We start from the raw sequence: 24,777 nt of genomic DNA on the forward strand, positions 1-24,777 counted from the left end.
TCTATGGGGGTGTATGGGGTGTACAGGGGGGGTAGTACCTCTGTTGGAGGGTCTTGTCATACCCCTTCGGGGGTAGTCTGTCCACTTTGGTCCCTGCCTGTCACTCAGCTCTCACTTGTGGCTCCAAGTAGCTGCTGCATGTGCAGCGGCCACACCCCGGGCAACGGCTTCAACAGGCTGGCCGAACCAGGTGAGTGTAACTGATGGGGTTCAAACCCTTGGTGAATTTTCGGATGTGCCTACCCAGCATGTGAAGTCAGTTCTGGCGGACTGGGCGGAAGAGATCATTTAGATCCAGTGGCCAAGAGGGCAGTTCTGCAATGCTTTGTGGAAAGTGAAGGGCTTGACAAGGCATGAAAGACATCAAGGCCATCCACTGCAACCAAAGAAGTTACCAGTCGTGACGATTCTACATACCACTGGTGCCTGGCTTCCAAGGTCGAGAGAGTGGGATTGCTCCTGTGCAACAGCTCTACCACTTAAAAAGCTTTCACGCACAGGTCCTGTGCAAATCATCATATCATCACATCACCCAAGTCCTGCGGCGATGGGAGGAGGGGCAAAGCGACAGGTGCAGGTTACCACTGGGAGTCGTAGTCCCAATCCCGGACGTAGGCGGCCTGTGGACAAGTGGTCGTCCAGCTCTGTACCTGGGGCAGCAGAGTTGCCCTGCAGCATCCCAGGCATCTGAGCAGTCCTCTTTAGGACAGCACTGCTCACTCTAGTAAGGGAGGGGCCTAGAAAATGTGACCTAAAAATTGCCTGCCCTACAACAATAACTGGCCAGCAAGCCATGGCTGGCAGTTCAACCCTACTTGCAGTCGAAACCAAAAGAAAAATTTGAGAAAACTTACCATTGGTGTATGGAATGTTTGTACTCTCATGGATCGAGAAGCTGTTGCACGACCTGAGAGAAGGACAGCTCTCATTGGTCGTGAACTAGCCCGCTATAACATCGATATAGCAGCATTAAGTAAAGCAAGATTGGCTGGGGAAGGTTTCTTGAGTGAACCAGGAAGTGGTTATACCTTCTTCTGGAAGGGTAAGACTGAGACAGAGGATAGAATACATGGAGTTGGTCGGGCAATAAAAACCTCACTGATGCGTCAACTCCCAGACCTTCCAGTGGGTATCAATAAAAGATTGCTGAAACTGCGCTTCCCACTAAACGCCAAACATCATGCCACCATCATCAGTGCATATGCACCCACTCTAACATGCCCTGACAACTCAAAGGAACAATTCTATGAAGATCTTGACAGACTAAGCAAGGCCACACCTTCAACAGACAAATTACTCCTACTTGGAGATTTCAATGCCTGAGTCAGGGCTGACAACGAGAACTGGAAAGGAGTAGCCGGGCCACATGGTGTAGGCAAAATGAACAACAATGGACTACTCCTTTTGAGCCTTTGTTCTGAAAATGACCTGACTATTACCAACACTCTGTTCCGACAAGCGGATAAATACAAAACGACGTGGATGCACCCGAGGTCTAAACAGTGGCATCTGATAGATTGTGCCATTGTCAGAAGGCGAGACATCCGAGACGTACTGATCACCAGAGTAATGCGAGGCGCAGAGTGCTGGACAGATCACAGATTAGTCAGGATGTCTCCAACTTTACATTGCTCCCTCTCGGCATAAATGCCTTAAGCATGTATGACCTGCTTTTAACATAGCCAAACTGAAGGATGCCCAATGTTTAAACAATCTTCAGAAGAGTCTCGATGACAAATTAACATCCCACGGTCAACTGGTCGGTACTGTAACCGAAAAGTGGGATCAGTTCAAGCAGATAGTGACTGACACAGCAATAACATTGCTTGGACCAAAGAAAAGAATACGTCAGGATTGGTTCAATGAGAACCAAGAAGAAATATGTTCAGCACTGGAAGTAAAGAGAAAAGCCTTTATTGAATGGCAGAATGACCCCTCCTCAGCCTCCAAATGGGACCATTTCAAGCACCTTCAGAGCAAAACGCAGAAAGACCTCCGTCAGATACAAGACAGCTGGTAGGAGAGCAAAGCCAAAGAAATTGAGCACTATGCTGAGACCCACAACTCAAAGATGTTCTTTAGTGCTATTAAGACTGTCTATGGACCTTCTAAACCAAGGACTACCCCATTGCTCTCCTCAGACAACACAACGCTGGTCAAAGACAAAGAGGGCATCAAAGAAAGATGGTGAGAACACTTTAGCAACCTCCTTAACAGACCATCGACCATGAATAACAATGTCCTCAATGAAATTCCACAACAACCTGTCCTGACAGATCTTGACTTTCCGCCCACTATAGATGAGATTAAGAAAGCAGTTAGCCAGATGAGTTCAGGAAAAGCTCCTGGAAAAGATGGGATACCAGCAGAGATATATAAAGCGGCAAGTCCAGCAGCACTAGCAGCGTTCCATAGCATGATCATCAGCATCTGGGAGGATGAAAACATACCACAGGACCTCTGCGATGCTATTATTGTCTCCCTTTTCAAGAATAAAGGCAGCAAAGCAGAATGTGGAAACTACAGAGGCATATCCCTCCTCTCCGTTGGAGGGAAGATCATCGCCCGCATCATCTTGAACCGCCTAATAGCCAGTATATTCGAGGCAAATCTACCTGAAAATCAGTGCGGTTTTCGACCTGGCTGGAGCACAGCCAATATGCTGTTTGCTGTCAGACACATACAAGAGAAGTGCATTGAACAGACCATGCACCTGTATGCTGTCTTCATAGATCTGACAAAGGCGTTTGATACCGTCAACAGGGAAGCCCTTTGGACCATTCTAATACGACTTGGCTGTCCAAGAAAATTTGTCCAGATTATACGCCTTTTCCACGACGACATGACAGGTGAAGTACTGTCTGATGGAGCCACAGCAGCCCCCTTCAACATCACCAACAGCGTGAAACAAGGATGTGTTCTCGCTCCTGTCTTATTTAACCTTTTCTTTGCATGCATCCTTAACCATGCAACGAAAGCTCTGGACCGAGGTATATACTTGAAATACCAGCATGATGGTTCACTTTTTGACCTCCGTCGCCTGAACGCAAAGACTAAGACAGTGCAGAAACTCCTTTCTGAGGCACTCTTTGCCGATGACTGTGCCGTTATGGCTCGCACTGAAAACGATCTTCAGCACATTGTCAACAAGTTTGCTGAGGCCTCACAACTTTTTGGACTATCTATCAGCCTCGGAAAGACAGAATTTCTCCATCAATCTGCACTTGGATCAAATGCTCCTGTCCCGAGTATCTCCATTGATGGCACTTAGCTTAAAGTAGTGGAGAACTTTAAATACCTGGGTAGTGTCATATCCAGTGATGGATCACTGGATAATGAGATCAACGTGCGAATATCCAAAGTGAGCCAGGCCCTTGGCTGTCTGCATGTCAAAGTTCTAAACCACCATAACGTCCGGATGTCAACAAAACTGCTTGTGTACAGAGCTGTTGTTCTCTCATCTCTTTTGTATGGGTGTGAAACATGGATACTATATAGGTGTCACATCAAGCAGCTCGAGGCATTCCACATGTGCTGCCTCCGTAACATCATGAAGATCCTCTGGCAAGACAAAGTGCCCAATCTTGAGGTGCTCAAGAGAGCCCAGATGACAAGCATCGAAATGATGATTATGAAGTCACAACTACGTTGGACCAGTCATGTCAGCCGCATGGATGCCAAAAGAATCCCTTGCCAGCTTCTGTATGGTGAACTCTCCCAGGGCATCTGGCGTATAGGTCATCCACGGAAACGCTACAAAGATACCATCAAAGCCAATCTTCAGTACAGCAGTGTCAAACCTAGGGACCTTGAGGACGCTGCCAGTGACAGAACACAGTGGCGTGCAACAGTTAGAAATACCTGCATTGCCTTTGAGGAACACTGCTGCCGGCATCTACAAGAGGCACACGAATGACATCACAGAGCATCAGCAATGCACAACCCACAGATTGCAAACTTCCCATGCACCACCTGCGGCAAAATGTGCACCTCTAGAATTGGCTTATACAGTCACCAGAGGGCACACCATCAGACCAATAACATGATCTGCACAGATTTGTCATTATCGGATCGATGGACTACTGTTATTCGTCTATGCCATTTTTAACTTAAAAAAACCCTAAATTTTTTCAAGTTACTACTTGTATGGAGTTTAAAAATTTGAAAGTAACAAGCAAAAGAAGGCAAAGTTTAGATTAAAAATTCAGCGCAATTCATAGCTTGTCAAGACAAAGTATTAAGGATGCCTAATATACAACAGTCAGTTTGGATAGTCAGCTTCCACTGTAATTTTTCTTGCAGACATGGTGTTTTGTTCTCCAACCCTTAAGTGATGTACTGAATACTATATTTTGTGTTTATATACACCAGTATGGTATATTCCACATTAGCAGAAGGACTGAAACAACTAAAAAGCTTTTCAGTTATCTTAAGCTTTCACTTCTTTGTAGGTGATTGAAGAAGAAGGCTTAAATAAAAATGCTGAAGCCATGGGCAATCTCTTAAGAAATGAGCTCATGAAGGCTCCATCAGACATTGTGACCTGCGTAAGAGGAAAAGGATTACTAAATGCTATTGTTATTCGTGAAACTAAAGGTAAGAAAACTATAACCAGTGGCAAAGTCATAGTATGAGCGACAGGTTTTTAATTTGACTTGCAGATATTGTGTGAACTGGAGCAGCAGCTTTAGTTTCAAATCCTGGCTAACTCACCTTACTCTCCAGTAGAGGTGTGTCCACACCACACTACATGTTTCTGATGAGATACTTTCACAGAATCACAGAACACTAGAACTGGAAGGGACCTCAAGAGGTCTTCGAGTCTAGATCCCTGCCCTTTTGGTAGAACCAAACACCATCTAGATCGTCCCCTCTAGATGTCTGTCTAACCTGCCCTTAAATATCTCTAGCAATGGAGATTTCAAAACCTCCCTAGGCAACTTATTCCAGTGTTTAACCAACCTGACAGTTAGGAATTTTTTCCTAATGTCTAATCTAAACTTCCCTGGCTGCAGTTTAAGCACATTGCTCTTAGTCCTATCCTCGGAGGCCAAGGAGAACAATTTTTCTCCCTCCTCCTCATAATCCTCTTTGAGGTACTTGAAAATCACTATGATGTGCCCTCTAAATCTTCTCTTTTCTAAATTAAACAAGCCCAGGTCTTTCACTCTTCCCTCAGAGCTCATGTTCTCTAGACCTTTGATCATTCCTGTTGCTCTTCTGTGGACCTTTTCCGATTTCTCCATGTCTTGTTGAAATGTGGTACCCAGAACTGGACACACTAGTCCAGTTGAGGCCTAATGAGCGCTGAGCAGAGTGGAAGAATGACTTCTTGTGTCTTGCTCACAACACTCCTGTTAATATATTCCAGAATCATGTTTGCTTTTTTGGCAAGAGCATCACACTCATATTTAGCTTGTTGTCCATTATGACCCCTAAGTCCCTTTCCACAGTACTCTTTCCTAGACAGTCACTTCCCATTCTGTATGCAGGAAGCTGATTGTTTCTTTCTAAATGGAGTACTTTGCATTTGTCCTTATAAACATATCATCTTGTTTACCTCAGACCATTTCTCCATTTTGTCCAGATCGTTCTGAATTATGAGCTTATCCTTCAAAGTAACCCCGCCCCACACCTTTGGATCATCTGCAAACTTAATAAGTGTACTGTCTATGCCAGTAAATCATTGATGAAGGTATTGAATAGAACTGGTCCCAAAACAGATCCCTGCAGAACCCCACATGTTATGCCCTTGCAGCGTGACTGTGAACCATTAATAACCACTCTCTGGCCGTGTCTACACGTGCCCCAAACTTCGAAATGGCCATGCAAAGGGCCATTTTGAAGTTTAGTAATGAAGCGCTGAAATGCATATTCAGCGCTTCATTAGCATGCGGGCAGCAGCGGCGCTTCGAAATTGACGCGCCTTGCCGCCGCGCGGCGCGTCCAGACGGGGCTCCTTTTCAAAAGGACGCCACCTACTTCGAAGTCCCCTTATTCCCATGAGCTCATGGGAATAAGGGGACTTCGAAGTAGGCGGGGCCCTTTTGAAAAGGAGCCCCGTCTGGACGCGCCGCGCGGCGGCAAGGCGCGTCAATTTCGAAGCGCCGCTGCTGCCCGCATGCTAATGAAGCGCTGAATATGCATTTCAGCGCTTCATTAGTAAACTTTGAAATGGCCATTTGCATGGCCATTTCGAAGTTTGGGGCACGTGTAGACATAGCCTCTGAGAACGACAAGTAGTCCTGTGGCACACTTCCTGTTGTTTTTGAAGATACAGACTAACATGGCTACCTCTCAGATACTTCTCTGAGAACGGTTATCTAGCCACTTATGCACCCACCTTGTAGTGGCCCTATCTAAGTTGCATTTGCTTAGTATATTGATAAGAAGATCATGCGAGGCAGTGTCAAATGCCTTACTGAAGTCTAGGTATACCACATCTACCGCCTCTCCCTTCTCCACAAGACTTGTTATCCTATTAAAAAAAGCTATCAGATTGGTCTGGCATGATTTGTTCTTTACAAATCCATGCTATCTGTTGCCTGTCACTTTATTTTCATCCAGATGTTTGCAGATGAATTCCTTAATTATTTGCTCCATTATCTTTCCCGGCACAGAAGGTAAACTGACTGGTCTGTAGTTTCCTGAGTTGCTCTTTTTTCCCTTTTTATAGGTGGGCAATATGTTTGCCCTTTTCCAGCCTTCTGGAATCTCTCCCAACTTCCGGGACTTTTTAAAGGATGATTGCTAAAGGCTCAGAAACCTCTTCTACAGTGCCTTAAGTACCCTAGGATGCATTTTATCAGGCCCTGGTGACTCAAAGGCATCTAATTTTTGAAGTAATTTTTACCTTGTTCTTTATGTATTTTATCCTCTAAACCTACCCCCTTCCCACTAGCATGCATTATGTTAGGCATTTTTGCATTGGCCTCCTTGGTGAAGACTGAAACAAAGAAATCATTAAGCACCTTTGCCATTTCCAAGTTTCCTGATATTGTTACTCCCTCCTCAGTGAGTAGTGGGCCTACCCTCTCCTTGGTCTTCCTCTTGCTTCTAATATATTTACAGACTGACTTCTTGTTACTCTTTATGTCCCTAGCTAATTGGAGCTTGTTCTGTGCCTTGGCCTTTCTAATCTTACCCCTGCATACATGCATTGTTTGCTTATATACATCTTTTCTAATGTCTCATACTTTCCACTTTTTATATGACTCCTTTTTGATTTTGAGATCATGCAAGATCTCCTGGCAGAGCCAAGGTGGTCTTTTACCATAGTTTCTAGTTTTCCTATGCAGCGGTATAGTTAGCTTTTGGGCCCTTAATAATATCCCTTTGAAAAACTGCCAACTCTCCTCAGTTGTTTTTTCCCTTAATCTTGCGTCACATGAGACTTACTTACCAGCTCTCTGAGTTTACCAAAATTTGCTTTCCTGAAATCCATTGTCTCTATTTTGCTGTTCCCCCTTTCGCTATTGTTTGAAATCTTTAACTCTATGATGTCATGGTCACTTTCTCCCAAGCCATCTTCCACTTTCAAATTCTCAGTGAGTTCCTTCCTATTTATTAAAATCAAATCTAGAACTGCTTCTTCCCCAGTAACTTTTTCCACCTTCTGAAATAAAAAATTGTCATCCGTGCAGTCCAAAAACTTTCTGGATATTCTGTGCCTTGCTGTGTTAAATTCCCAACATATGTCTGGATAGTTGAAGTCCCCCATCACGACCAAGTCCTGTGTTTTGGATAATTTTGTTAATTGTTTGGAGAAAGTCTTATCCACCTCTTCTGCTTGGCTAGGTGGTCTGTAGTAGACCCCATCACAACATCACCCTTGGTTTTTTTACCTCTTTTAACTTCACCCAGAGACTCTCAACATGTCTGTCTCCTGTATCCATCTTCACCTCAGTCCAGATGTGCACATTGTTTTATATATAAGGCAACACCTCCTCCTTGTTTACCATGCTTATCCTTCCTGAGTAAGTTGTATCCTTCTATACCAATATTCCAATCATGCATATTATCCCACCAAGTTTCTGTGGTACCAATTATATCCTAGTTGTGTTTGTTTATTAGGATTTCAAGTTCTTCCTGCTTATTACCCATGCTTCTTGCATTTGTATATAGGCATAGACTCATAAAATGCTGGGACTGGAAGGGACCTCGAGAGGCCATCGAGTCCAACCCCCTGCCCTCATAGCATGACCAAGTACTGTCTAAACCATTCCCGATAGACATCTATCTAACCTGTTCTTAAATATCTCCAGCAATGGAGATTCTACAACCTCCCTTGGTAATTTATTCCAATGTTTGACCACCCTGACAGTTAGGATAATGTCCAACCTAAACCTCCCTTGCTGCAGTTTAAGTCCATTGCCTCTTGTTCTATCCTCAGAGGCCAAAAAGAACAAGTTTTCCCCCTCCTCCTTATGATACACTTTTAGATACCTGAAAACCACTATTATGTCGCCCCTCAGTCTTCTCTTTTCCAACCTAAACAATCCCAATTCTTTCAGTCTTTCTTCAGAGGTCACATTGTCTAGACCTTTAATTGTTCTTGTTGCTCTTTTCTGGACCCTCTCTAATTTCTCCACATCTTTCTTGAACTGCAGTGCCCAGAACTGGACACAATACTCCAGCTGAGGCCTAACCAGTGCAGAGTAGAGCAGAAGAATGAGGTCTCGTGTCTTGTTCACAACACACCTGTTAATGCATCCCAGAATCATGTTTGCTTTTTTTGCAACAGCGTCACATTGTTGACTCATATTTAGCTTGTGGCCCACTATAACTCCTAGATCCCTTTCTGCTGTAGTCATTCCTAGACAGTCTGTCCCCATTCTGTATGTGTGAAACTGATTGTTCCTTCCCAAGTGGAGCACTTTGCATTTGTCCTTATTAAACTTCATCCTGTTTACGTCAGACCATTTCTCCAATTTATCCAGATCATTTTGAATTATGACCCTATCCTCCAAAGCAGTTGCAAACCTTCCCAGCTTGGTATCATCTGCAAACATAATAAGCATACTTTCTATGCCAATATCTAACTAGTTGATGAAGATATTGAACAGAACTGGTCCTAAAACAGACCCCTGCAGAACCCCACTTGCTATACTTTTCCAGCAGGATTGAGAACCATTAAGACCTACTCTCTGAGTGCTGTTATCCAGACAGTCATGCACCCACTTTATAGTAGCCTCATCTAAATTGTATTGCCTAGTTTCTTTATAAGAATATTATGCAAGACTGTATCAAATGCTCTACTAAAGTCTAGGTATACCACATCTACCACTTCTCCCCTATCCACAAGGCTCATTATCCTATCAAAGAAAGCTATCAGATTGGTTTGACATGATTTGTTCTTTACAAATCCGTGCTGGCTGTTCCCTATCACCTTACCACCTTCCAAGTGCTTGCAGATGATTTCTTTAATTACCTGCTCCATTATCTTTCCTGGCACAGAAGTTAAGCTGGCTGGCCTGTAGTTTCCTGGGTTATTCTTGTTCCCCTTTTTATAGATAGGCACTATATTTGCCCCTTTCCAGTCTTCTGGAATCTCTCCTGTCTCCCATGATTTTCCAAAGATGATAGATAAAGGCTCCCGTGGCATCTAAAATACTGATTTGATTTTGCCACCCAGTTCTGCCTAGTCCCTCTTTTTAATCTGCTGTTATAGCCTGTGCTCCCTCTCGTTTCCAACCCAACTCCCAGGTCTCCAGGTTTTTTACTTACGTATGAGCTTTGGTCACCTCTCCCCATTGAACCTAGTTTAAAGCCCTCCTCACGAGGTTAGCCAGTCTTGGTCCAAATACATCCTTCCCATTCCTCAAAAGGTCAGTTCCACCCCTGCTTAGCAGTCCTTTGTGGAACAGCATCCCATGATCAAGGAAGCCAAAGTACTCCTGGCAACACCATCCTCACAGCCAGGCATTCACCTCCAGAATGCACCTGTCTCTGCCTGGGCCCCTACCCTACACAGAAAGGATGGAGGAGAACACCTGTGCTCCCAACTCCTTCACCCGTACTCCCAGAGCCCTGTAGTCACACTTGATCTGCTCAAGGCTACACCTTGTAGTATCATTCGTGCCCACATGGATGAGTAGCATGGGGTAGTAGTCAGTAGGCCGGATAATCCTCGACAATGCCTACATACTGTTTCAGGTATGGGCTCCTTGCAGGCTGCATACCTCTCAGGATGACATGTCAGGGTGACAGATGGGTGCCTCTGTTCTCCTCAGAAGAGAATCTCCTACCATCACTACCCCACATTTCTTTCTCATAGTGGTGGCAGCAGACCTCCCAGCCTTTGGGATACAGGGCTTCTCTGATTCATCTGTAGGGGGTGATTCCTTATCTCCTGTATTTCCCACATCCAGAATGGCGGAATGGTTTCTCAGTACCACAGTGGGAGGATTGGGAGCAGGAGTAGAGCACTGTCTGCTGCCAAAAGCGACCAGCTGCCAGTGGCCCCGCTGAGCCATCTCCACCTCCATTGATGGTGTGTCAGCACTCTTTTGTGGTGGGACACTATCATAACCTCTGCTGTCTCCACAGGAATACTGTCCAGGAACTGCTTGTGGAGTTTAATACTCCTAAGCCTCGCTACCTCTTCCTGTAGCTCTACCACCTGCTTCCAGAGAGCTTGTATCAGAAGACACCTTCCATATTGGATGGTCTCACCAGCTTGGACTTCAGTAGCGGGGGTATTGCAAGTCACAGTCCCTGCAAAACCACACTAGGGTCTGGGTAGAGGCATCCCTGGTCAGAAGGTCTGTCTGACTACAGGCGCACGTGGAGGAGACAGTGCTGGCACAACATGTTGTGGGCATTCCTAACCATAGTGAAACCCCTCTTAAAACTGACTTGTCTGCAGCTCCCTGCCCTCTTTGCTCCCCTGATCACGTCGACTTTGGCTTTTAAAGCCTGCAAACCTCAGTCAGGCCTTCCCTCATTAGTCACAAAGGGGAAGGCTGATCCTGAGGCTGATCAAAGGCAATCAAAGGAACAATGAATCAGAAAGATTCTAACCCCCCAGGCACACAATCCCAACTGCCACAGTAACTGAAACTAAAATCACCCGCACTCTAATCAAAATATAAACAGTCAGGCAAACTCGATGTGGTAGTTTGACATATAGTTTTTTGTATAAAGGTTCTAGACAATGCAAAAATGGAACTAGCTCTCCTCACAACTCCCTTCTCAAAACTCCCTCTTGTTTGCAATCACCTAGTCGCTTACTAGCAGGCTTTATATGCTCTGGCCTTCCTGATTGGTAGCCCTGCCCCCTGGCTACGGCTCAGCCACTGAGCAGAGAGAGTTCTAGATTTCAAACCCTAACTGGCAGCCTCAGCACACGGTCTTTCAAACAAACAAACAAACAAACAGCTCAGCACATGGATCTGCAAACACACACACAGACAAAGAAGCCCAGTACACAGTCACAAGTAACCCCCAAGCACAAACACACACACTCCAGACAGCCATTTACACCGAGGTCTTGTGATCCGCTCCTCCTTCACCTGGAAAGCACCCTTCTCAGAACTCCCTCCTGTTTGCCATCACCTGTTTACACATTTTTGCTTTTGTAGTGTGTGTAATTTCAAGCCCTAAAAAATGGTTGGTTTAACCCATATCCACTATTGTAAATTCCCACAGATAAGACAAATGCTAAACTATCAAACCTCTGCTGGCAACAGAACTTCCAATGTTTTATCACTGCCAATAAGTTCTCGTCCTTCTTCTCACCTGAATAAAACTGGATAGAATACTTAGAGATGTGTTTTGCACTGTGCACAGAAGGTCCATCCCATCCTGAACACAAAAGCGCTGTGTCCTACACTAACTCCCAACTTTGAAGGGAGCACGGCAAGTAGGATGTCGGGAGATTGCTAATGAAGTGCTGCAGTGCATATGCAGCACTTCATTAAGCTGATTCTCCCCTGCAGCAACTCTGAAGTGGCAGACTTCGAAGTGCTGGCTTGCGTGTAGCTGCGGCTACTTCGAAGTCCCTTTATGCCTCAAAAAAAAGTTTGCCGCTTGGAAGTTGCCACAGGGGAGAATTCGCTTAACAAAGTGCTGCATATGCACTGCAGCATTTCTTTAGTAATCTCCCGACACCCTACTTACTATGCTCCCTTCGAAGTTGGGAGCTAGTGTAGACACAGCCAAGGAGAGGGAATAACTTCTAAAGTTGAAGGTAAATCATTAGCGTGCATTGCTGCTGTACTCCCAAGTTTTCAGTCCTGGAATAAAGAAGTAAAGTATCATCACAAATGAGTACAGTGAGGCAATGTGGGGGAAGAGGCGGCCCCTGAGAAAATCAGTTTCCAGGGATTAACACCTTGAATTACACTTAAAAGTGGTTTAAAAGCCAGTGCAGGTTACAGAGTAGTGCTGACATGTGCTCTAATTCTTTTTTTGTTGGTTCTGGTCGTGCAGCTTTCTTTGGTAAAGCATTGCAGGGAAATGGTGCTGTCCCTTGAAAGTTTTAAGAAACAGTAAACCCTCAATTTTTACGGACCCTGATTTAGGAGACTTTGTGAACTAGGGACGTCTGCCAGCCCCTCCATTGTTCCCCAAGTCAACTTAATTGGGGCCTGTAACATGCTAAATCCCACCCCCCACCCCAAAAGTGAGGTAATTTATCCTAGCCATCAGGGCTGCCGCTGCTGAATCCTCCACCGTGGCCTGGACTGCTGCTGCCACTGGAGCCGCCATGTGCTCCTTCCACCTGGGGTGGGACACGTATGCAGGCAGATGGCACTCATGTATGAACCCCACCCCTGTAGGGAGCCGTGTGTGCTGGTCGCTCCAGCCTTGCATGGCAGTTGGCCCTGGATGCTCCTCCAATAGCAGCGGTGTGCTCTGGCTGCTCCTCCAACAATGGTAGCTCTGGCACTGACTTTTTTCAGGGGAGGGGTCTGGGGAGACTGAGGGGTGGCTGGGCAGTAGACCCTCGCACTGAATGGACTTTTGGGTTTTACAGACGCCCCTCCCCACCAATAGCATGTTAAATTGAGGGTTTACTCTGTTATGCACTGATTTAGGTATATCATGTGAACCTCATTTGTAATCTCTGTTCAACTTTCCCTCTTCTTTTTCTGCACTTTGTTTATATTTGGATTTTAGTACCTGGGCACCTAAAAACTGGTGATTGGAGAGGAGTGCTGGGTTTAGAGGAATAATAATTTCATCAGAGCAAAGAATATGTGTTTTGCAGACGACAGACCTTCTGGATGCTCCATCTCTGTTGGTCTTGTATCTGGCCAGTGCAGGTCAAGAAGCTGGTACCATTCACTACAGATAAACATGGTGATCCTATGTTGTAGCATAATTTTTTTCTTTTTTTGGTTTTAGACTGCGATGCCTGGAAAGTGTGTCTGCGGCTTCGTGATAATGGACTCCTCACCAAACCCACGCGTGGTGACATCATTAGGTTGGCACCCCCACTTGTGATCAAGGAGGACGAAATCAGAGAGTGCATTGAAATCATTCATAAAGCCATTTTGTCTTTCTGAAGACACATTTCAACAGATCATGTTGGGTCAATTAGCAGATGCGTTTGAACCATATGCTATGAAGACCCTAATCTCAAAGCAAGCCTCATCCACTCCTGTATGTCTTTGAGGACTTACCCTCCTAAAACTTAGTTATGTTTAGGTGTTTAAATTATAATGGATCAGAAGATGGTAAATCAAGACTCTGATTTTTCCAATCTCTTGCGACTATTCAGAAATGAAGACTTGAGGCTATAGTCGACCAATTATTCTGTGTATGCTTTAAGTTAAGCTTCTTGATGGGAACCCGCATGTAGACATCTGTTAAATTGCCTGAGGTCTCAGCCAAAGTTTAATGTGTAACTTACACACATTCTGATAGTTAACATTACCCTTTTGTATAATTGCACAGAGTTTTGTACAGGTTGAAACTTGCTTGTCTGGCACTCTCTCGTCAGGTGGACCATGGATGTTGTTGGACCATAGAGCGCCTGTATCAGAGAGCTCAGCCGGGGTGGGGAGGGCAGGGATCTCTGCTGGCAGCCCTACAGTGGTGGAGAACTGGACTGGGCCAGGCTGCGAATCCCTGCTGTTAGCCCTTGGGGGCAGGGAAGAAGGCGTGGCTGGGAAGCCTTGCCAGCAGCCCCGCAGGGAAGACTTTATGGGGGCCAGAGAGTCCACCAGGGAGCTCAACTAGGATTGGGGGTCCCTGCTGTGAAGCATGAGGTGGCAGGGAGGCAGCAGGGAGAGTCAGGCAGGGGCCGTTGAGTCCAGCAGGGATCCTGGCTGTGAGCCTTGCAGTGGTGGGAAGCTGGGCGGGGGCTGTGGAGTCCAATGGGGAGCCCAGACAAGGCTGGGGATCCCAGCTGTCAGCCTCATGGTGGTGGAGAGCTGGCCAGGGGTGGAGAACCCTGCTGGCAGTCCCACCGTGAATGGAGCCTAGCAGGGGCTGGGGAGCCCAGTAGAGAGCCTGTCCGGGAATCTCCATCAGCAGCCATGCAGTGGTGGAGAACTGGGCCAGGGGTGGGGAACCCACAGGTAGCCTGGGTTCAGGGAGGTGGGTGGCCAGGAGGGGTGGCCCCAAGCTGAGCCCATAAACCTGACCTCCCTGGTCCGGCAAATTCCCTCATTTAGGACCAGTCAGGTCCCGAGGGTGCAATACCAGGGAGGTACAACTTGTACTTGACATTTCATCTCACTTGGTGCTGTACACGTTGGGCTGAATTTCTTGCTGTAGACACTAATGGTTGTCATGTCAAGAAATCCTGGATCCCATTCTCATAGCATCAAGAATGGCAGTTTGTCTGGTCCTTGCTTTCACTTATAAAAAGGCATCTAACTGTAAGGGTTTGATCAACCGGATGTTCTACTACTAATTGTATCAAGAGCTAGATTGTACTCTGTATGTAAAACCTCTTGAATGTATTGAGATAATAGATGTTTTCAAGAATGTGATCTTAGTATTATGTTTCACAGATTGTGAAACCAATCAGTGTACAGATCTTGGTTTGCCATTCAAAAACTGTTATCCTTCTATAATTTGATGTTGATTGGCATTAAAATATGTCTTGTATTGAGAAATGTCCATGATCAGTTGAAACTCTCAGTGCATTAAAAAAGGATTGGCCTAACTCAAACTTTACAAGAACTTTTATTGGTAGCTCTGGCCAACTGACTCTTTCATGTTAATGTGCATTCCATCTGTTCACAGCCACCTTAACATTGGAGGTTTCTGCTTTCCTTCAGGACTGGTGCTTCTGAATCTTTTGGTTTGCCTTTTGGAAACTGCTGGGTATAATAAACATGCAAATGTGATGATGACTGCTAATCTTTCACGAGGCTACTCCATGGTGCTGGTTAATTCATCTCCCTTCTTGCACCATGCAATGAAGTTCTAGGTGAGGTAGGGCCAGTGTTAGTCAATGCTGTGCACCTCACTCTCTGAAAAATTGCTTTCTCAGTTTATCCAGTGCACACTTCCTACTGACTGCAGTCAAAATTTTATAAACCAAGACTACTAAGTAGTAGTAAAGAGTATAAAAATGCCATCCATGGATCTTACCAAGGCAACATTAAGTTATTGGTTATTTATGGAAGTGATCAGGAATGGAGAACCTTACCCAGGTTCACAATGTACATTATTAAGGATAAAGAGATGGGATGAATATCAGCTGTGAATGACAAAGAATGACAGAGAAGCCTTCCTTATAAGGTGGATATGCATGTGTGAGAGAGTTACATAACAGTGATTGTTGGGTTTGGAGATAAGGAACAGAAGGATGGAAGATGTGGCTTGATGTTAAGAGAGGTGCAAGCCAGATAATACAAGCACAGCTAGTAGTGTCACAGAAAGAAAGCAGTATATAATCCATGGTGGGGGTATGTAGTCCTTCAAAAAGTAAGTCATAGTATACCTCTCGATGTGTGAAATAAGTGGAGCCATGTGGCACCATGGAGAGTGTAGATAGAAGAAAGACTCAGGTTCCTATGAGTCTTTTAATGTTTTATAATGAGTTGTGTGTGTGCTGGTGTCATCTTATTCACTTAGGAATATCACAGGCATGAGAGACTTAAAGACAGTCTGTGCTATGTCTGAGTTACTAAGCTAGCACTGTAAACGTTCTTGGCAGGACAGCTGTACAACTATAGGAACAAGGAAAGCAAACTAGCCCATCCTGTTTCCTTGTATTTAAAAGTGGCCGGGGGGGGGCAGGGGGGCGGAGTGTGGCAAGATATTGGAGAGCCTCCCAGGCTGAGGATGCGTCCGATTCATCAATAAAAGGCTGAAGAGGGAGCTGCAGCAAGATGGCAGCAAGAGCTGGAGTGGCACTAGGAAATACCAAAATTCCTTCTCTTCCCACTCTGCCACTGCTTAACTGATAAAGTGATGGCACAGTTAGGCTTCCACCACTGGTCTGATTTTTGCCTTGAGAACGTTCTCTCATTGCTTTAGTGTCATCAGTTTTGAGTGATGATAACTTCCATGTGGTGTTTCTACCTTTTATAAGATTCCTAGGTGCTAATATACAGGTAATGGATATTCTTGTTTTTTTAAAAAAACAGAACAAAATTTGGCATCTCACTGACATATTCCACAAGCATATTAAAACTTTGCCCTAGGCTGCTCACCAGTGGAGACTAATTTAGCTACATACAGATTACCATTGTTTTACAAAGAAGGTGGTTTAAAAAGTGTACTCTAAATAGTGCAAAGAAAATTGTGCAAGAGCTCCCAAAGTAAAATCACAAGGCTGTTTGGGGTTTTTCTGGTCACATCCTAACTTTGCAGGCATAGCAGGCTTTTTAAAAAGCTATAAAAATCAATCAATCTATCTAGCAAAGCAGAATTGTTCATTAGCATGTCCCCCGCACTTCCCCAGCACACATACATTATAGACAGAGCTCACTGTGTGCAGCTGGAATCCCATTAATGCTGCCTGATGCTGGCCAGATGGAAATTGTCATTAAAAAAAAATCTATCATATTAAGGTTTATATGAAGGGAACACTACAGAAAATGTAAAAATTTGTCACATATGCCAATTTTTGATTTTTTGTTTTCTGCATATAAATGACAGTATGGTGTAAATATGCACGTTTTGTTGTACTCCAACTTGATTATATTTCCTGCCTGTGAACTTCATAAGTAGTCTCTGGTATTCATCATGAATGGTATGTGAATGTTTTTAAAAAAGCGGAGTATATTCTTTGATGAGTGCTGACTTTATGTCCAGTGCTGTGCAAATGTGGAGAAAGATGTGTAGGCACCAACGAGCCATCCTTTTTCCCTTACACACTGAAAACATCGACTGACTTCAGCAGGAGTCTTGCTCATGTGCAGGTTTGTGCCTGGACTCTTAAAATTCTACTTATACTGAAAATGGATGATGATGGTTCTTAACAGAAAATCAGTGTCCAGGGACAGAGTCCAGTAACATTTAAAAGTAGCAGTCCTACAACAAAAAAATTTCAAAAAGGAAAGAAATTTCTGAGCTACAACTCATTTGCAAATTTGACTCCATCAACCAAGGATTGAACAGATTGGGAGTGGTTGGCCCATTACAAAAATAGTTTCTCGGCTTTGATGTTCACACCTCACATTAGCATCTGACAATGGGCCACATCCCCCTGATGAACTGACTTGTTTTCTCCTCTTGCTGTTCATAACTCCACATTAACTGCCGATAATGGGACACATCCCCCCGACCGAATAGACCTTGTCAGCTCTGGCCCTCCCCTTTACTGAGACCCCCCCTCTTTAAATCCTCCCCTGAACCCTCCCCACCCAACTCATGTATGTGACGAAGAGGGTCTTTGCCCATGAAAGCTTATGTTCCAAAATATCTGTTCATCAATAAGGTGCCACAGGACTTCTTGTTGTTTTTGAAGATAAGGACTAACTTGGCTACCTCTCTGGTACATTAAACTATGGACCAACTGAAGGGAAAATTATACGTCTCCTCCGTCTGCTTAGTAGCAGCTGTAAGAGTCTTAATTGTGACATTGCCATCTAGTCCTGGCTCTTCTGAGCACTGTAAAATACAGAAGAAAAGATTGGTTATTTTCATAACAAGTTTACATAACAATGCTTGAAAAATTAATCGACTTAGACATTTCTTTTAATTCATGATCAGGTAAACAATTGCACAACATCCTGAACATGTTAAAAATGTCCCTGGTGAAACAAACCCTTTATTTGCATTTCAACACCAAAGTTACTGGTGTTGATTTTTACTTGGTAAGTAGAAAAATGTGTCCTCAGTTGTTTTCTTTCAACCACTTCATTTTACAGTGGTGATTGCTTGCTTATTTCCTGGCTTTCAACTCTCAGTCAGCAGATGGAGCCCAAAGCTCAGCTGTGTGATGAAAGCTAAGTCATGGGTGCAGACTTAGTGGAACTTGTTTCTGTTTTGGGCTTGCTTCTGATCTTTGATAGAGCAGGGGAAAAATCACACAAACACCATTGCATCTCTGTGTGCTAGACAGGCAGTGTGACGTAGTGTATGGTGAAGCGATGAAGTGTTGTATGGATGGGGCTGTGAAAAGGACCATACATTTTTAGTAATGAGAGTTAGTCAACATGTGAAGGCTGTAACTAGGGAAGTCTTGGAATAAAAGTAGGGCTACAGTTTTTTATAATACAGGAGCTAGTGGACCTTTGTGTGAGATGAAGAGGAAAAAATTATTATTTTGTTCAGAAGCATGGGATGGGCATGCCTAAAGAGGGGGCACTTAGCATGGGGGAGGAGGGTATACTCTCTGTGGCTTTGTTACAGAGTATATCCATCTGTGTGGCTGGCTAATTCAGGGTTCACCTAGTTGAAAATATTTTTTATTATGTAGAAGGGGATATGTTACTCAATGGCCATGGCTATAATAGCCTCCCCACTTTTGAAAGGGGGATGCTAATGAGCCACTTTGGCAGGTTCTGATGAGGCACTGCCATGCATATGCTGCCTCTTGCCTCTACCTCCAGCACATAGTAATGCTCAGTAGTTTGCTCTCTCGCAGCTCATCTACACGGGTCCTTTTCGAAAGGACCCTACCAACATCGAAATCCCCTTATTCCTATCAGCTGAACTGCAAAGCTGCTAATAAGGTGCTGAATATTCATTTCAGCACCTCATTAGTATCTTCCATTTGGCCATCACCATGGCCATTTCAAAGTTTTTTGTGAGTGTAGATGTATCCAAAGAGAGACAAAAATTTAGGCGAACAACAAGAGGGGTTTTCCATACAATCAATGGAATTTACCACAGGCTGGCTATTATCTGGCCTATGTAACTGTCAGCATGATAGGCTATTAGAGGAAAACCGCAGCTGCCTCAAGTATGAAATAAAAAGCTTGTTCACAAGTGTTTGAAAAGGACATACATTTTTAGAAATAAGAGTTAGTCAACATATGAAGACTATAACTAGGAAAGTCTCAGAATTAAAGTAGGGCTACAATTTTGGCAGCTGCATGCTTTTCGAAAGCCGCTTTCGAAACACATGCTGCCGGTGTAGACAGGGGCCTTTTGAAAGGACCCCTGGAGTTTGAAAACCTCTTCTTCCCATATGGTTTTGTGTGCTCATTCCAAAGCAGGGAATGCAGAGGAGGAGCTAATGATACCCAAACTATTTTTAAATTAAAAAAGCCTCATGGTAAGTCACTTGTGTTTTAACAGAAACGTGGCAAAACTACAGAGCATTACTGTGTGCTAGAGGTAGAGGCGAGAGGCAGTCTCAGCATCTGTGCCAGATGCCAGGGAGTAATTGTTTTTATTATTTTCTTTCCTCTATTGCAAAGTACTGAGGGAGCTGGATGGCTGTAAAGCCATATTCCAAAGGGAATTTAGACCATCTGAGCTAGATGGGGTCAGGGAAGGATTGCATGAGGCTGGGTTGCGGCTTGAAAATGCTCCTTTGTTTTTGTTTCAAACACTTGTGAACAAGCTTTTTATGTCATACTTGAGGCAGCTGGGGTTTTCCTCTAATAGCCTATCATGCTGACAGTTACATAGGCCAGAAAATAGCGAGCCTGTAGTAAATTCCGTTGATTGTATGGAAAATCCCGCTTGTTGTTCCCCTAACTTTTTGTCTCTCTTTGGTTACGCCTACACTTACAAAAAACTTTGAAATGGTCATGCTCATGGTCAAATTGAAGAATACTAATGAGGTGCTGAAATGAATATTCAGCACCTCATTAGCATGCTGCCGGAAAGTGCCGCGGCTGTGAGGCTTCTTAACCATAAGAAAGAAGGATTCTTTCGAAGATGGGGTTTACTTTCAAAAGAGCAGTCTCTACACTGGTTTTCTTCTTTGAAAGAAGCTATTTTGAAATAAGAATATGCAAATGAGGTGTCAGGTATTGAAATTTTTACCTCTTTTGCATTTTTGATTTACCTCATTTGCATATCTCTTTCAAAAGAGGAATGCAAGTGTAGACACAGACCAAGAGTATAACCCTCTAAAGACAACACAGTACCCAAAAGTGTAAATTAACTGTGTTCAAAGTTTCACCTCTTCTCTAGTCTCCTACAAATCATTGAGACTAATTCTAAAGTTAACATATTTATTAAAAATGAATCACGATCCTAAATGGAAGGTGTAAAGAAAATTGCAAGTAAAATTTAGTTTGAAATAATTCAGAGTAAAAGGATGTATATAAAGTTAGTATCGTTCTAACATATATCAGTGCTATCAGTGGTGAGGAATATAAATATTTCAGATAGAAAATACTTCTTAGTAAATCTAGTCCATTCATCTGCCATATTTCTCCAGAGTATGCACTGAGATTGGATTTGCTGAAGTGTGTGGGGAAACAGGAATTGGCCCCACAGCAGTAACTGTGATTAGCATTATCTATATAGAAATAATCTCTGGAGTAAATAACAACCTAAATAGCCTCTCCAACATGGGCAAGATGAGGTGGTACAATATCATTATCTTGATTTTCCGTAATATATACCCCAGCAATATTGTATCCTATGCTTGATCAGTATAAACAGCAACAGTTAGAACTGCAGCAGTAAAAGAATGACTTGTCTCACTGATGATATTGCAAAGTTTGTTTCATATTTGCAAAGTGTTTTGAGATTGACATACACACCCATAGTGCTTTGCACTGTTACTCAATATACTCATGGTAACCACTGTTAAATGGTATCCCATTTGTTAGGGATATTATTTCTTTGCTTCAGTTAATGGCTTATAGGTTATCAGAATCTGTTTTCCAGCATTCCATCACATTTTTTCTTTTGTCTTTTCCCCAAGCAGCAATCAGAGAATACCAGGTCTGCATAGACATTAAATATGAATTACTTGATATTACAAAAGCTTTTTTTTTAAATATGAAAAACTATCACAGCTCCCCCCAAGAGCGTTATTCTCCATGCTGATGAAATTATAACATCTAAAGGAATCCACAAAGCCTTCAGCTAATATCCTGAGCTGTGATCAGGAACAAATTGTCAAGAGATAATGTGTCATGAAGCCTGCCCAATCTGATTATACCTGAGCATCTTTCCTTTGAATATGGTCTTAAGCAGCAAAGTTATACTGTATTCCACAGGGACATGTATTCTGATCTCCCATGTGGAGGTATGATGATGATTTTGTGTTTTTGTATATTCATGTGACATGCTATCTAGATGTAGAATCCCTTAACATCAGATGTTGCATGTCAAACGTGATGGACAACGTCATTAACGCTTTGGCCAGAACATGAGTGGCCATATTGTTTTACACATGGATAAACTCATAAATATTATGATGATTGAACCTCATTGGTGGGCGTGATACATGTCCTTCACCTGGGACAAGTGTAAGATTTGCTAACCATTTTTTGAATACTATCACAAGTAGGAGCCACTCCCCAAAATGAAGGGCTGGCCTCATGCAAGACTAGTCAGAAGTGGAGCTATGTGCGCTGAATCATTTGTGTTGTGTTTTGATGGAGGGCATAACAAGTGGGGTTCTGCAGGGATCAGTCTTGGGACCAGTTCTGTTCAATATCTTGATCAATGATTTAGATAATGCATAGAGAGTATGCTTTTAAAATTTGTGTGTGATACCAAACTGGGTTGCCAGTGCTTTGGAGGAAAGTTTATCATTCAAAATGATCTGGACAAACAGGAGAAATGGTATGAGGTAAATAGGATGAAATTCAATAAAGACAACTTCAAGTACTCCACTTAGGAAGGAACAATCAATTGCACCCAGAGGCTACTTCTACACTAGAGAGTTTTGTAGGCAAAAGTGGGGTTTTGTAGACAAAACTCAAAAAGGCCACAAGGCCGTAAGCTAAATATGAGTCAACAGTCAGTGCAACACTGTTGCAAAAGAAGCAGCCTTCATTCTGGGATGTATTAATAGGAGTGTCTTCAGCAAGGCACAGGGGCTACAGCTACACTAGAGAGTTTTGTTGACAAAACTTGCAGAGTGTCTACACACAAAATGCTTTTTGTCAACAGTTTGTTGACAAAACTCAGCACTTTCACCAACAGTGTTCTGCCTCTCTGTGATGAGGAATAACAACTTTGTCAACAGTTTCTGTTGACAAAAAAGCCATGTAGACACTCTGGGAGGCCCTCTGTTGGCAGACAGGGCTTCTGGTTCACCGCGCAGCTCTGTTTGCCAAGCTTCCAGTTGGCCATTCTGTTGAGATAGCAGCTGAGAAGTCTGGCTGCTCTCTCTGTCAACAGAGGGGGTGCTCTTTTGACCCAATTTTGTGTGTGAACATGATCTGTTGACAGAAGTTTTGTCGGAAGAGCTCTTCCGACAGTAACTTCTGTTGACAGATTGCTGTAGTGTAGATGTAGCCAGGAAGTAATTCTTCTACTCTAGTCTGCGCTGATTAGGCCTCAACTGGTGTACTCTGTCCAGTTCTGTGCAGAACACTCTGGGAAAGAGGTGGAGAACTTGGAGAAGATCCAGAGAAGAAGAAGAAGAACAACAACAACAACAAAGCTTAAAGGTCTAGAGAACATGCCCTTAAATGACTAGCTGAATATTTTATGGAAAATCTGTGCCAGAGAGGAATGAAAGCCAGATCACCTGACTCCAAGTGCTCTGCCTTAAACACAGGGACATTTAAGAGAAAGGTTGGGCTTGTGGTTAGGATCCTGCTTTGAGATTAATGAGATTTGGGCTCATTTCCCAGCGCTGATGCAACCTAACCTTTGGCAAGATGTTCAGTTTCTCTCTGGCTAAGTGTCCCATCTGTAAACTGGCACTAACAATACTTCCTTTCTTCATGTTGCCTCTTACAATGCATACTTTCATTGTTCAGTGCCTGGCACAGTGGAGACTCAACCTCATTTTGGGCCTGTAATATAAATTATCATCATGTAAACAGTGCCACTGTAAAAAGGAATGATATTGTATTGCCATGGTATTAAAATATACATTCTTTAAAGGAGAATAGTAGAAAAAAGGAAGAGCCAATTAAACAGGAGTGTGAATAGGTGCTTCAGTACCACTGGGTCTTTCTATGTTCTGGACCTTGTCCCAGAAGGAGGTCAAATCTGTGCATGAACCAGAGCTACGTAACTAGGTGGTATTGTCTGATCTGCTTGCAGTAAATGTCACACCATCTGAAGAGAGGCAGTGGAACGAAGTTTTGTTGTTACACTTCCTGATCTCTCATGTGCACAGCTGCAAGGATCCTTCCTATCAAGGTTAGTCACTTTTAGGCACTGTGAGAAAATGACTGATATTTCCAGGCTTGCTGGACTGCGAACAAAGCAAAGGTTTGAGCTTCCAGCTCTGAAGTTAACCTTCAAAAGCACAAAAATAAAAACAAGATTAAAAAAACCCTGGCAGGCTTTCCTGCACAGACATTCAATTTCCAGGGATGATATCTGTACTATGAAAGACATTAGACTGATGCAAATATTGGCTTTCCTATGTACCAATAGGAGAAGGAGAAAATACAAAAATGTCTGCATGCCCTTGTGTGACGATGAACTAAAACTATTTTATTAGTGCGATTACTAAAGGGCTCCTTCCAAGATGATTATTGCCAGTAATAATTCCTTTCTTACATCTGCAGGCATGAGTCAGAGAGAGGTACAGCCATTTAAATATGTCAAACAATTTTAATTTCTTTTAGCAATTGCCTCTGGTGCACAGACAGGGTGCATTTTGTTTGCTTTTTGTCCATCAGGCATTGTGTCAGCACTCAGTTCTCTCTCTCAGGCTCAATAGTGGATGCTATTCTAGGTTGTCAGGTTAGCTGCAGCCTACCCGGTTTTGAATTACACGCACTGCAGGTTTTCTCCACTGGTGTAACTCAGCTCTGAACGTTCCTTTCCATTTCTCCTTTAGCTGCTAACTCTGTGATAGCACCCGTGATAGTGACTAATTGTATCTGCTGGTTGGATTAGTGACTGATGGATTGTATTTTTGGTAGTTTGAAGGGCTGCCCTGAAAGACTATAGGTCTAGCTGGTGGCAGATGGCACATCAAGCAGATCGGCTGGTGCATAGACAAATTTTGATTTACAAGCCGCAACCCCGATTCCAATTCCTCTTGTTTTCACACTGATACCTTACTATGGATTCTGTTTTCTGCCAGTCACTGTCATTAGTGTGTTTGCATTGCAGTCCCTATCCGGGTGGAAGATGGCTGATATTATGATGATGCCATTTTTTGAGCCCAAGAATGAGCATCAGCCTGTCAGCACCCACCATGTTGCAGTCTGTGCTTGCCTGCAGAGAGTGCAGTGCTATGGAGCGGCACACAGGGAGTAGCGAAGGGTCTGGGGGAAAGAATGTAGCTGTCAGAACAGAAAGGGAAAGGGAAGG

The 24,777-nt window shown here is 43.7% G+C and overlaps 1 protein-coding gene across 1 annotated transcript in view; it reads left to right on the plus strand.

Annotated features, from left to right (window-relative positions):
* The window catches only part of OAT (ornithine aminotransferase), a 44,453-nt gene extending 29,326 nt beyond the window's left edge, over positions 1-15,127 (plus strand). The window contains exons 9-10 of the mRNA XM_075000494.1: positions 4,452-4,596; positions 13,351-15,127. Of these exons, the coding sequence (XP_074856595.1) occupies positions 4,452-4,596; positions 13,351-13,511 (306 nt within the window). The 3' untranslated portion in view covers positions 13,512-15,127. The remainder of the gene's footprint in view (positions 1-4,451; positions 4,597-13,350) is intronic.
* The last annotated feature ends 9,650 nt before the right edge of the window (positions 15,128-24,777 follow it).

The sequence above is a fragment of the Carettochelys insculpta genome, chromosome 7 (genome assembly GCF_033958435.1).
Source record: "Carettochelys insculpta isolate YL-2023 chromosome 7, ASM3395843v1, whole genome shotgun sequence".
Classification (NCBI taxonomy): Eukaryota; Metazoa; Chordata; order Testudines; family Carettochelyidae; genus Carettochelys; species Carettochelys insculpta.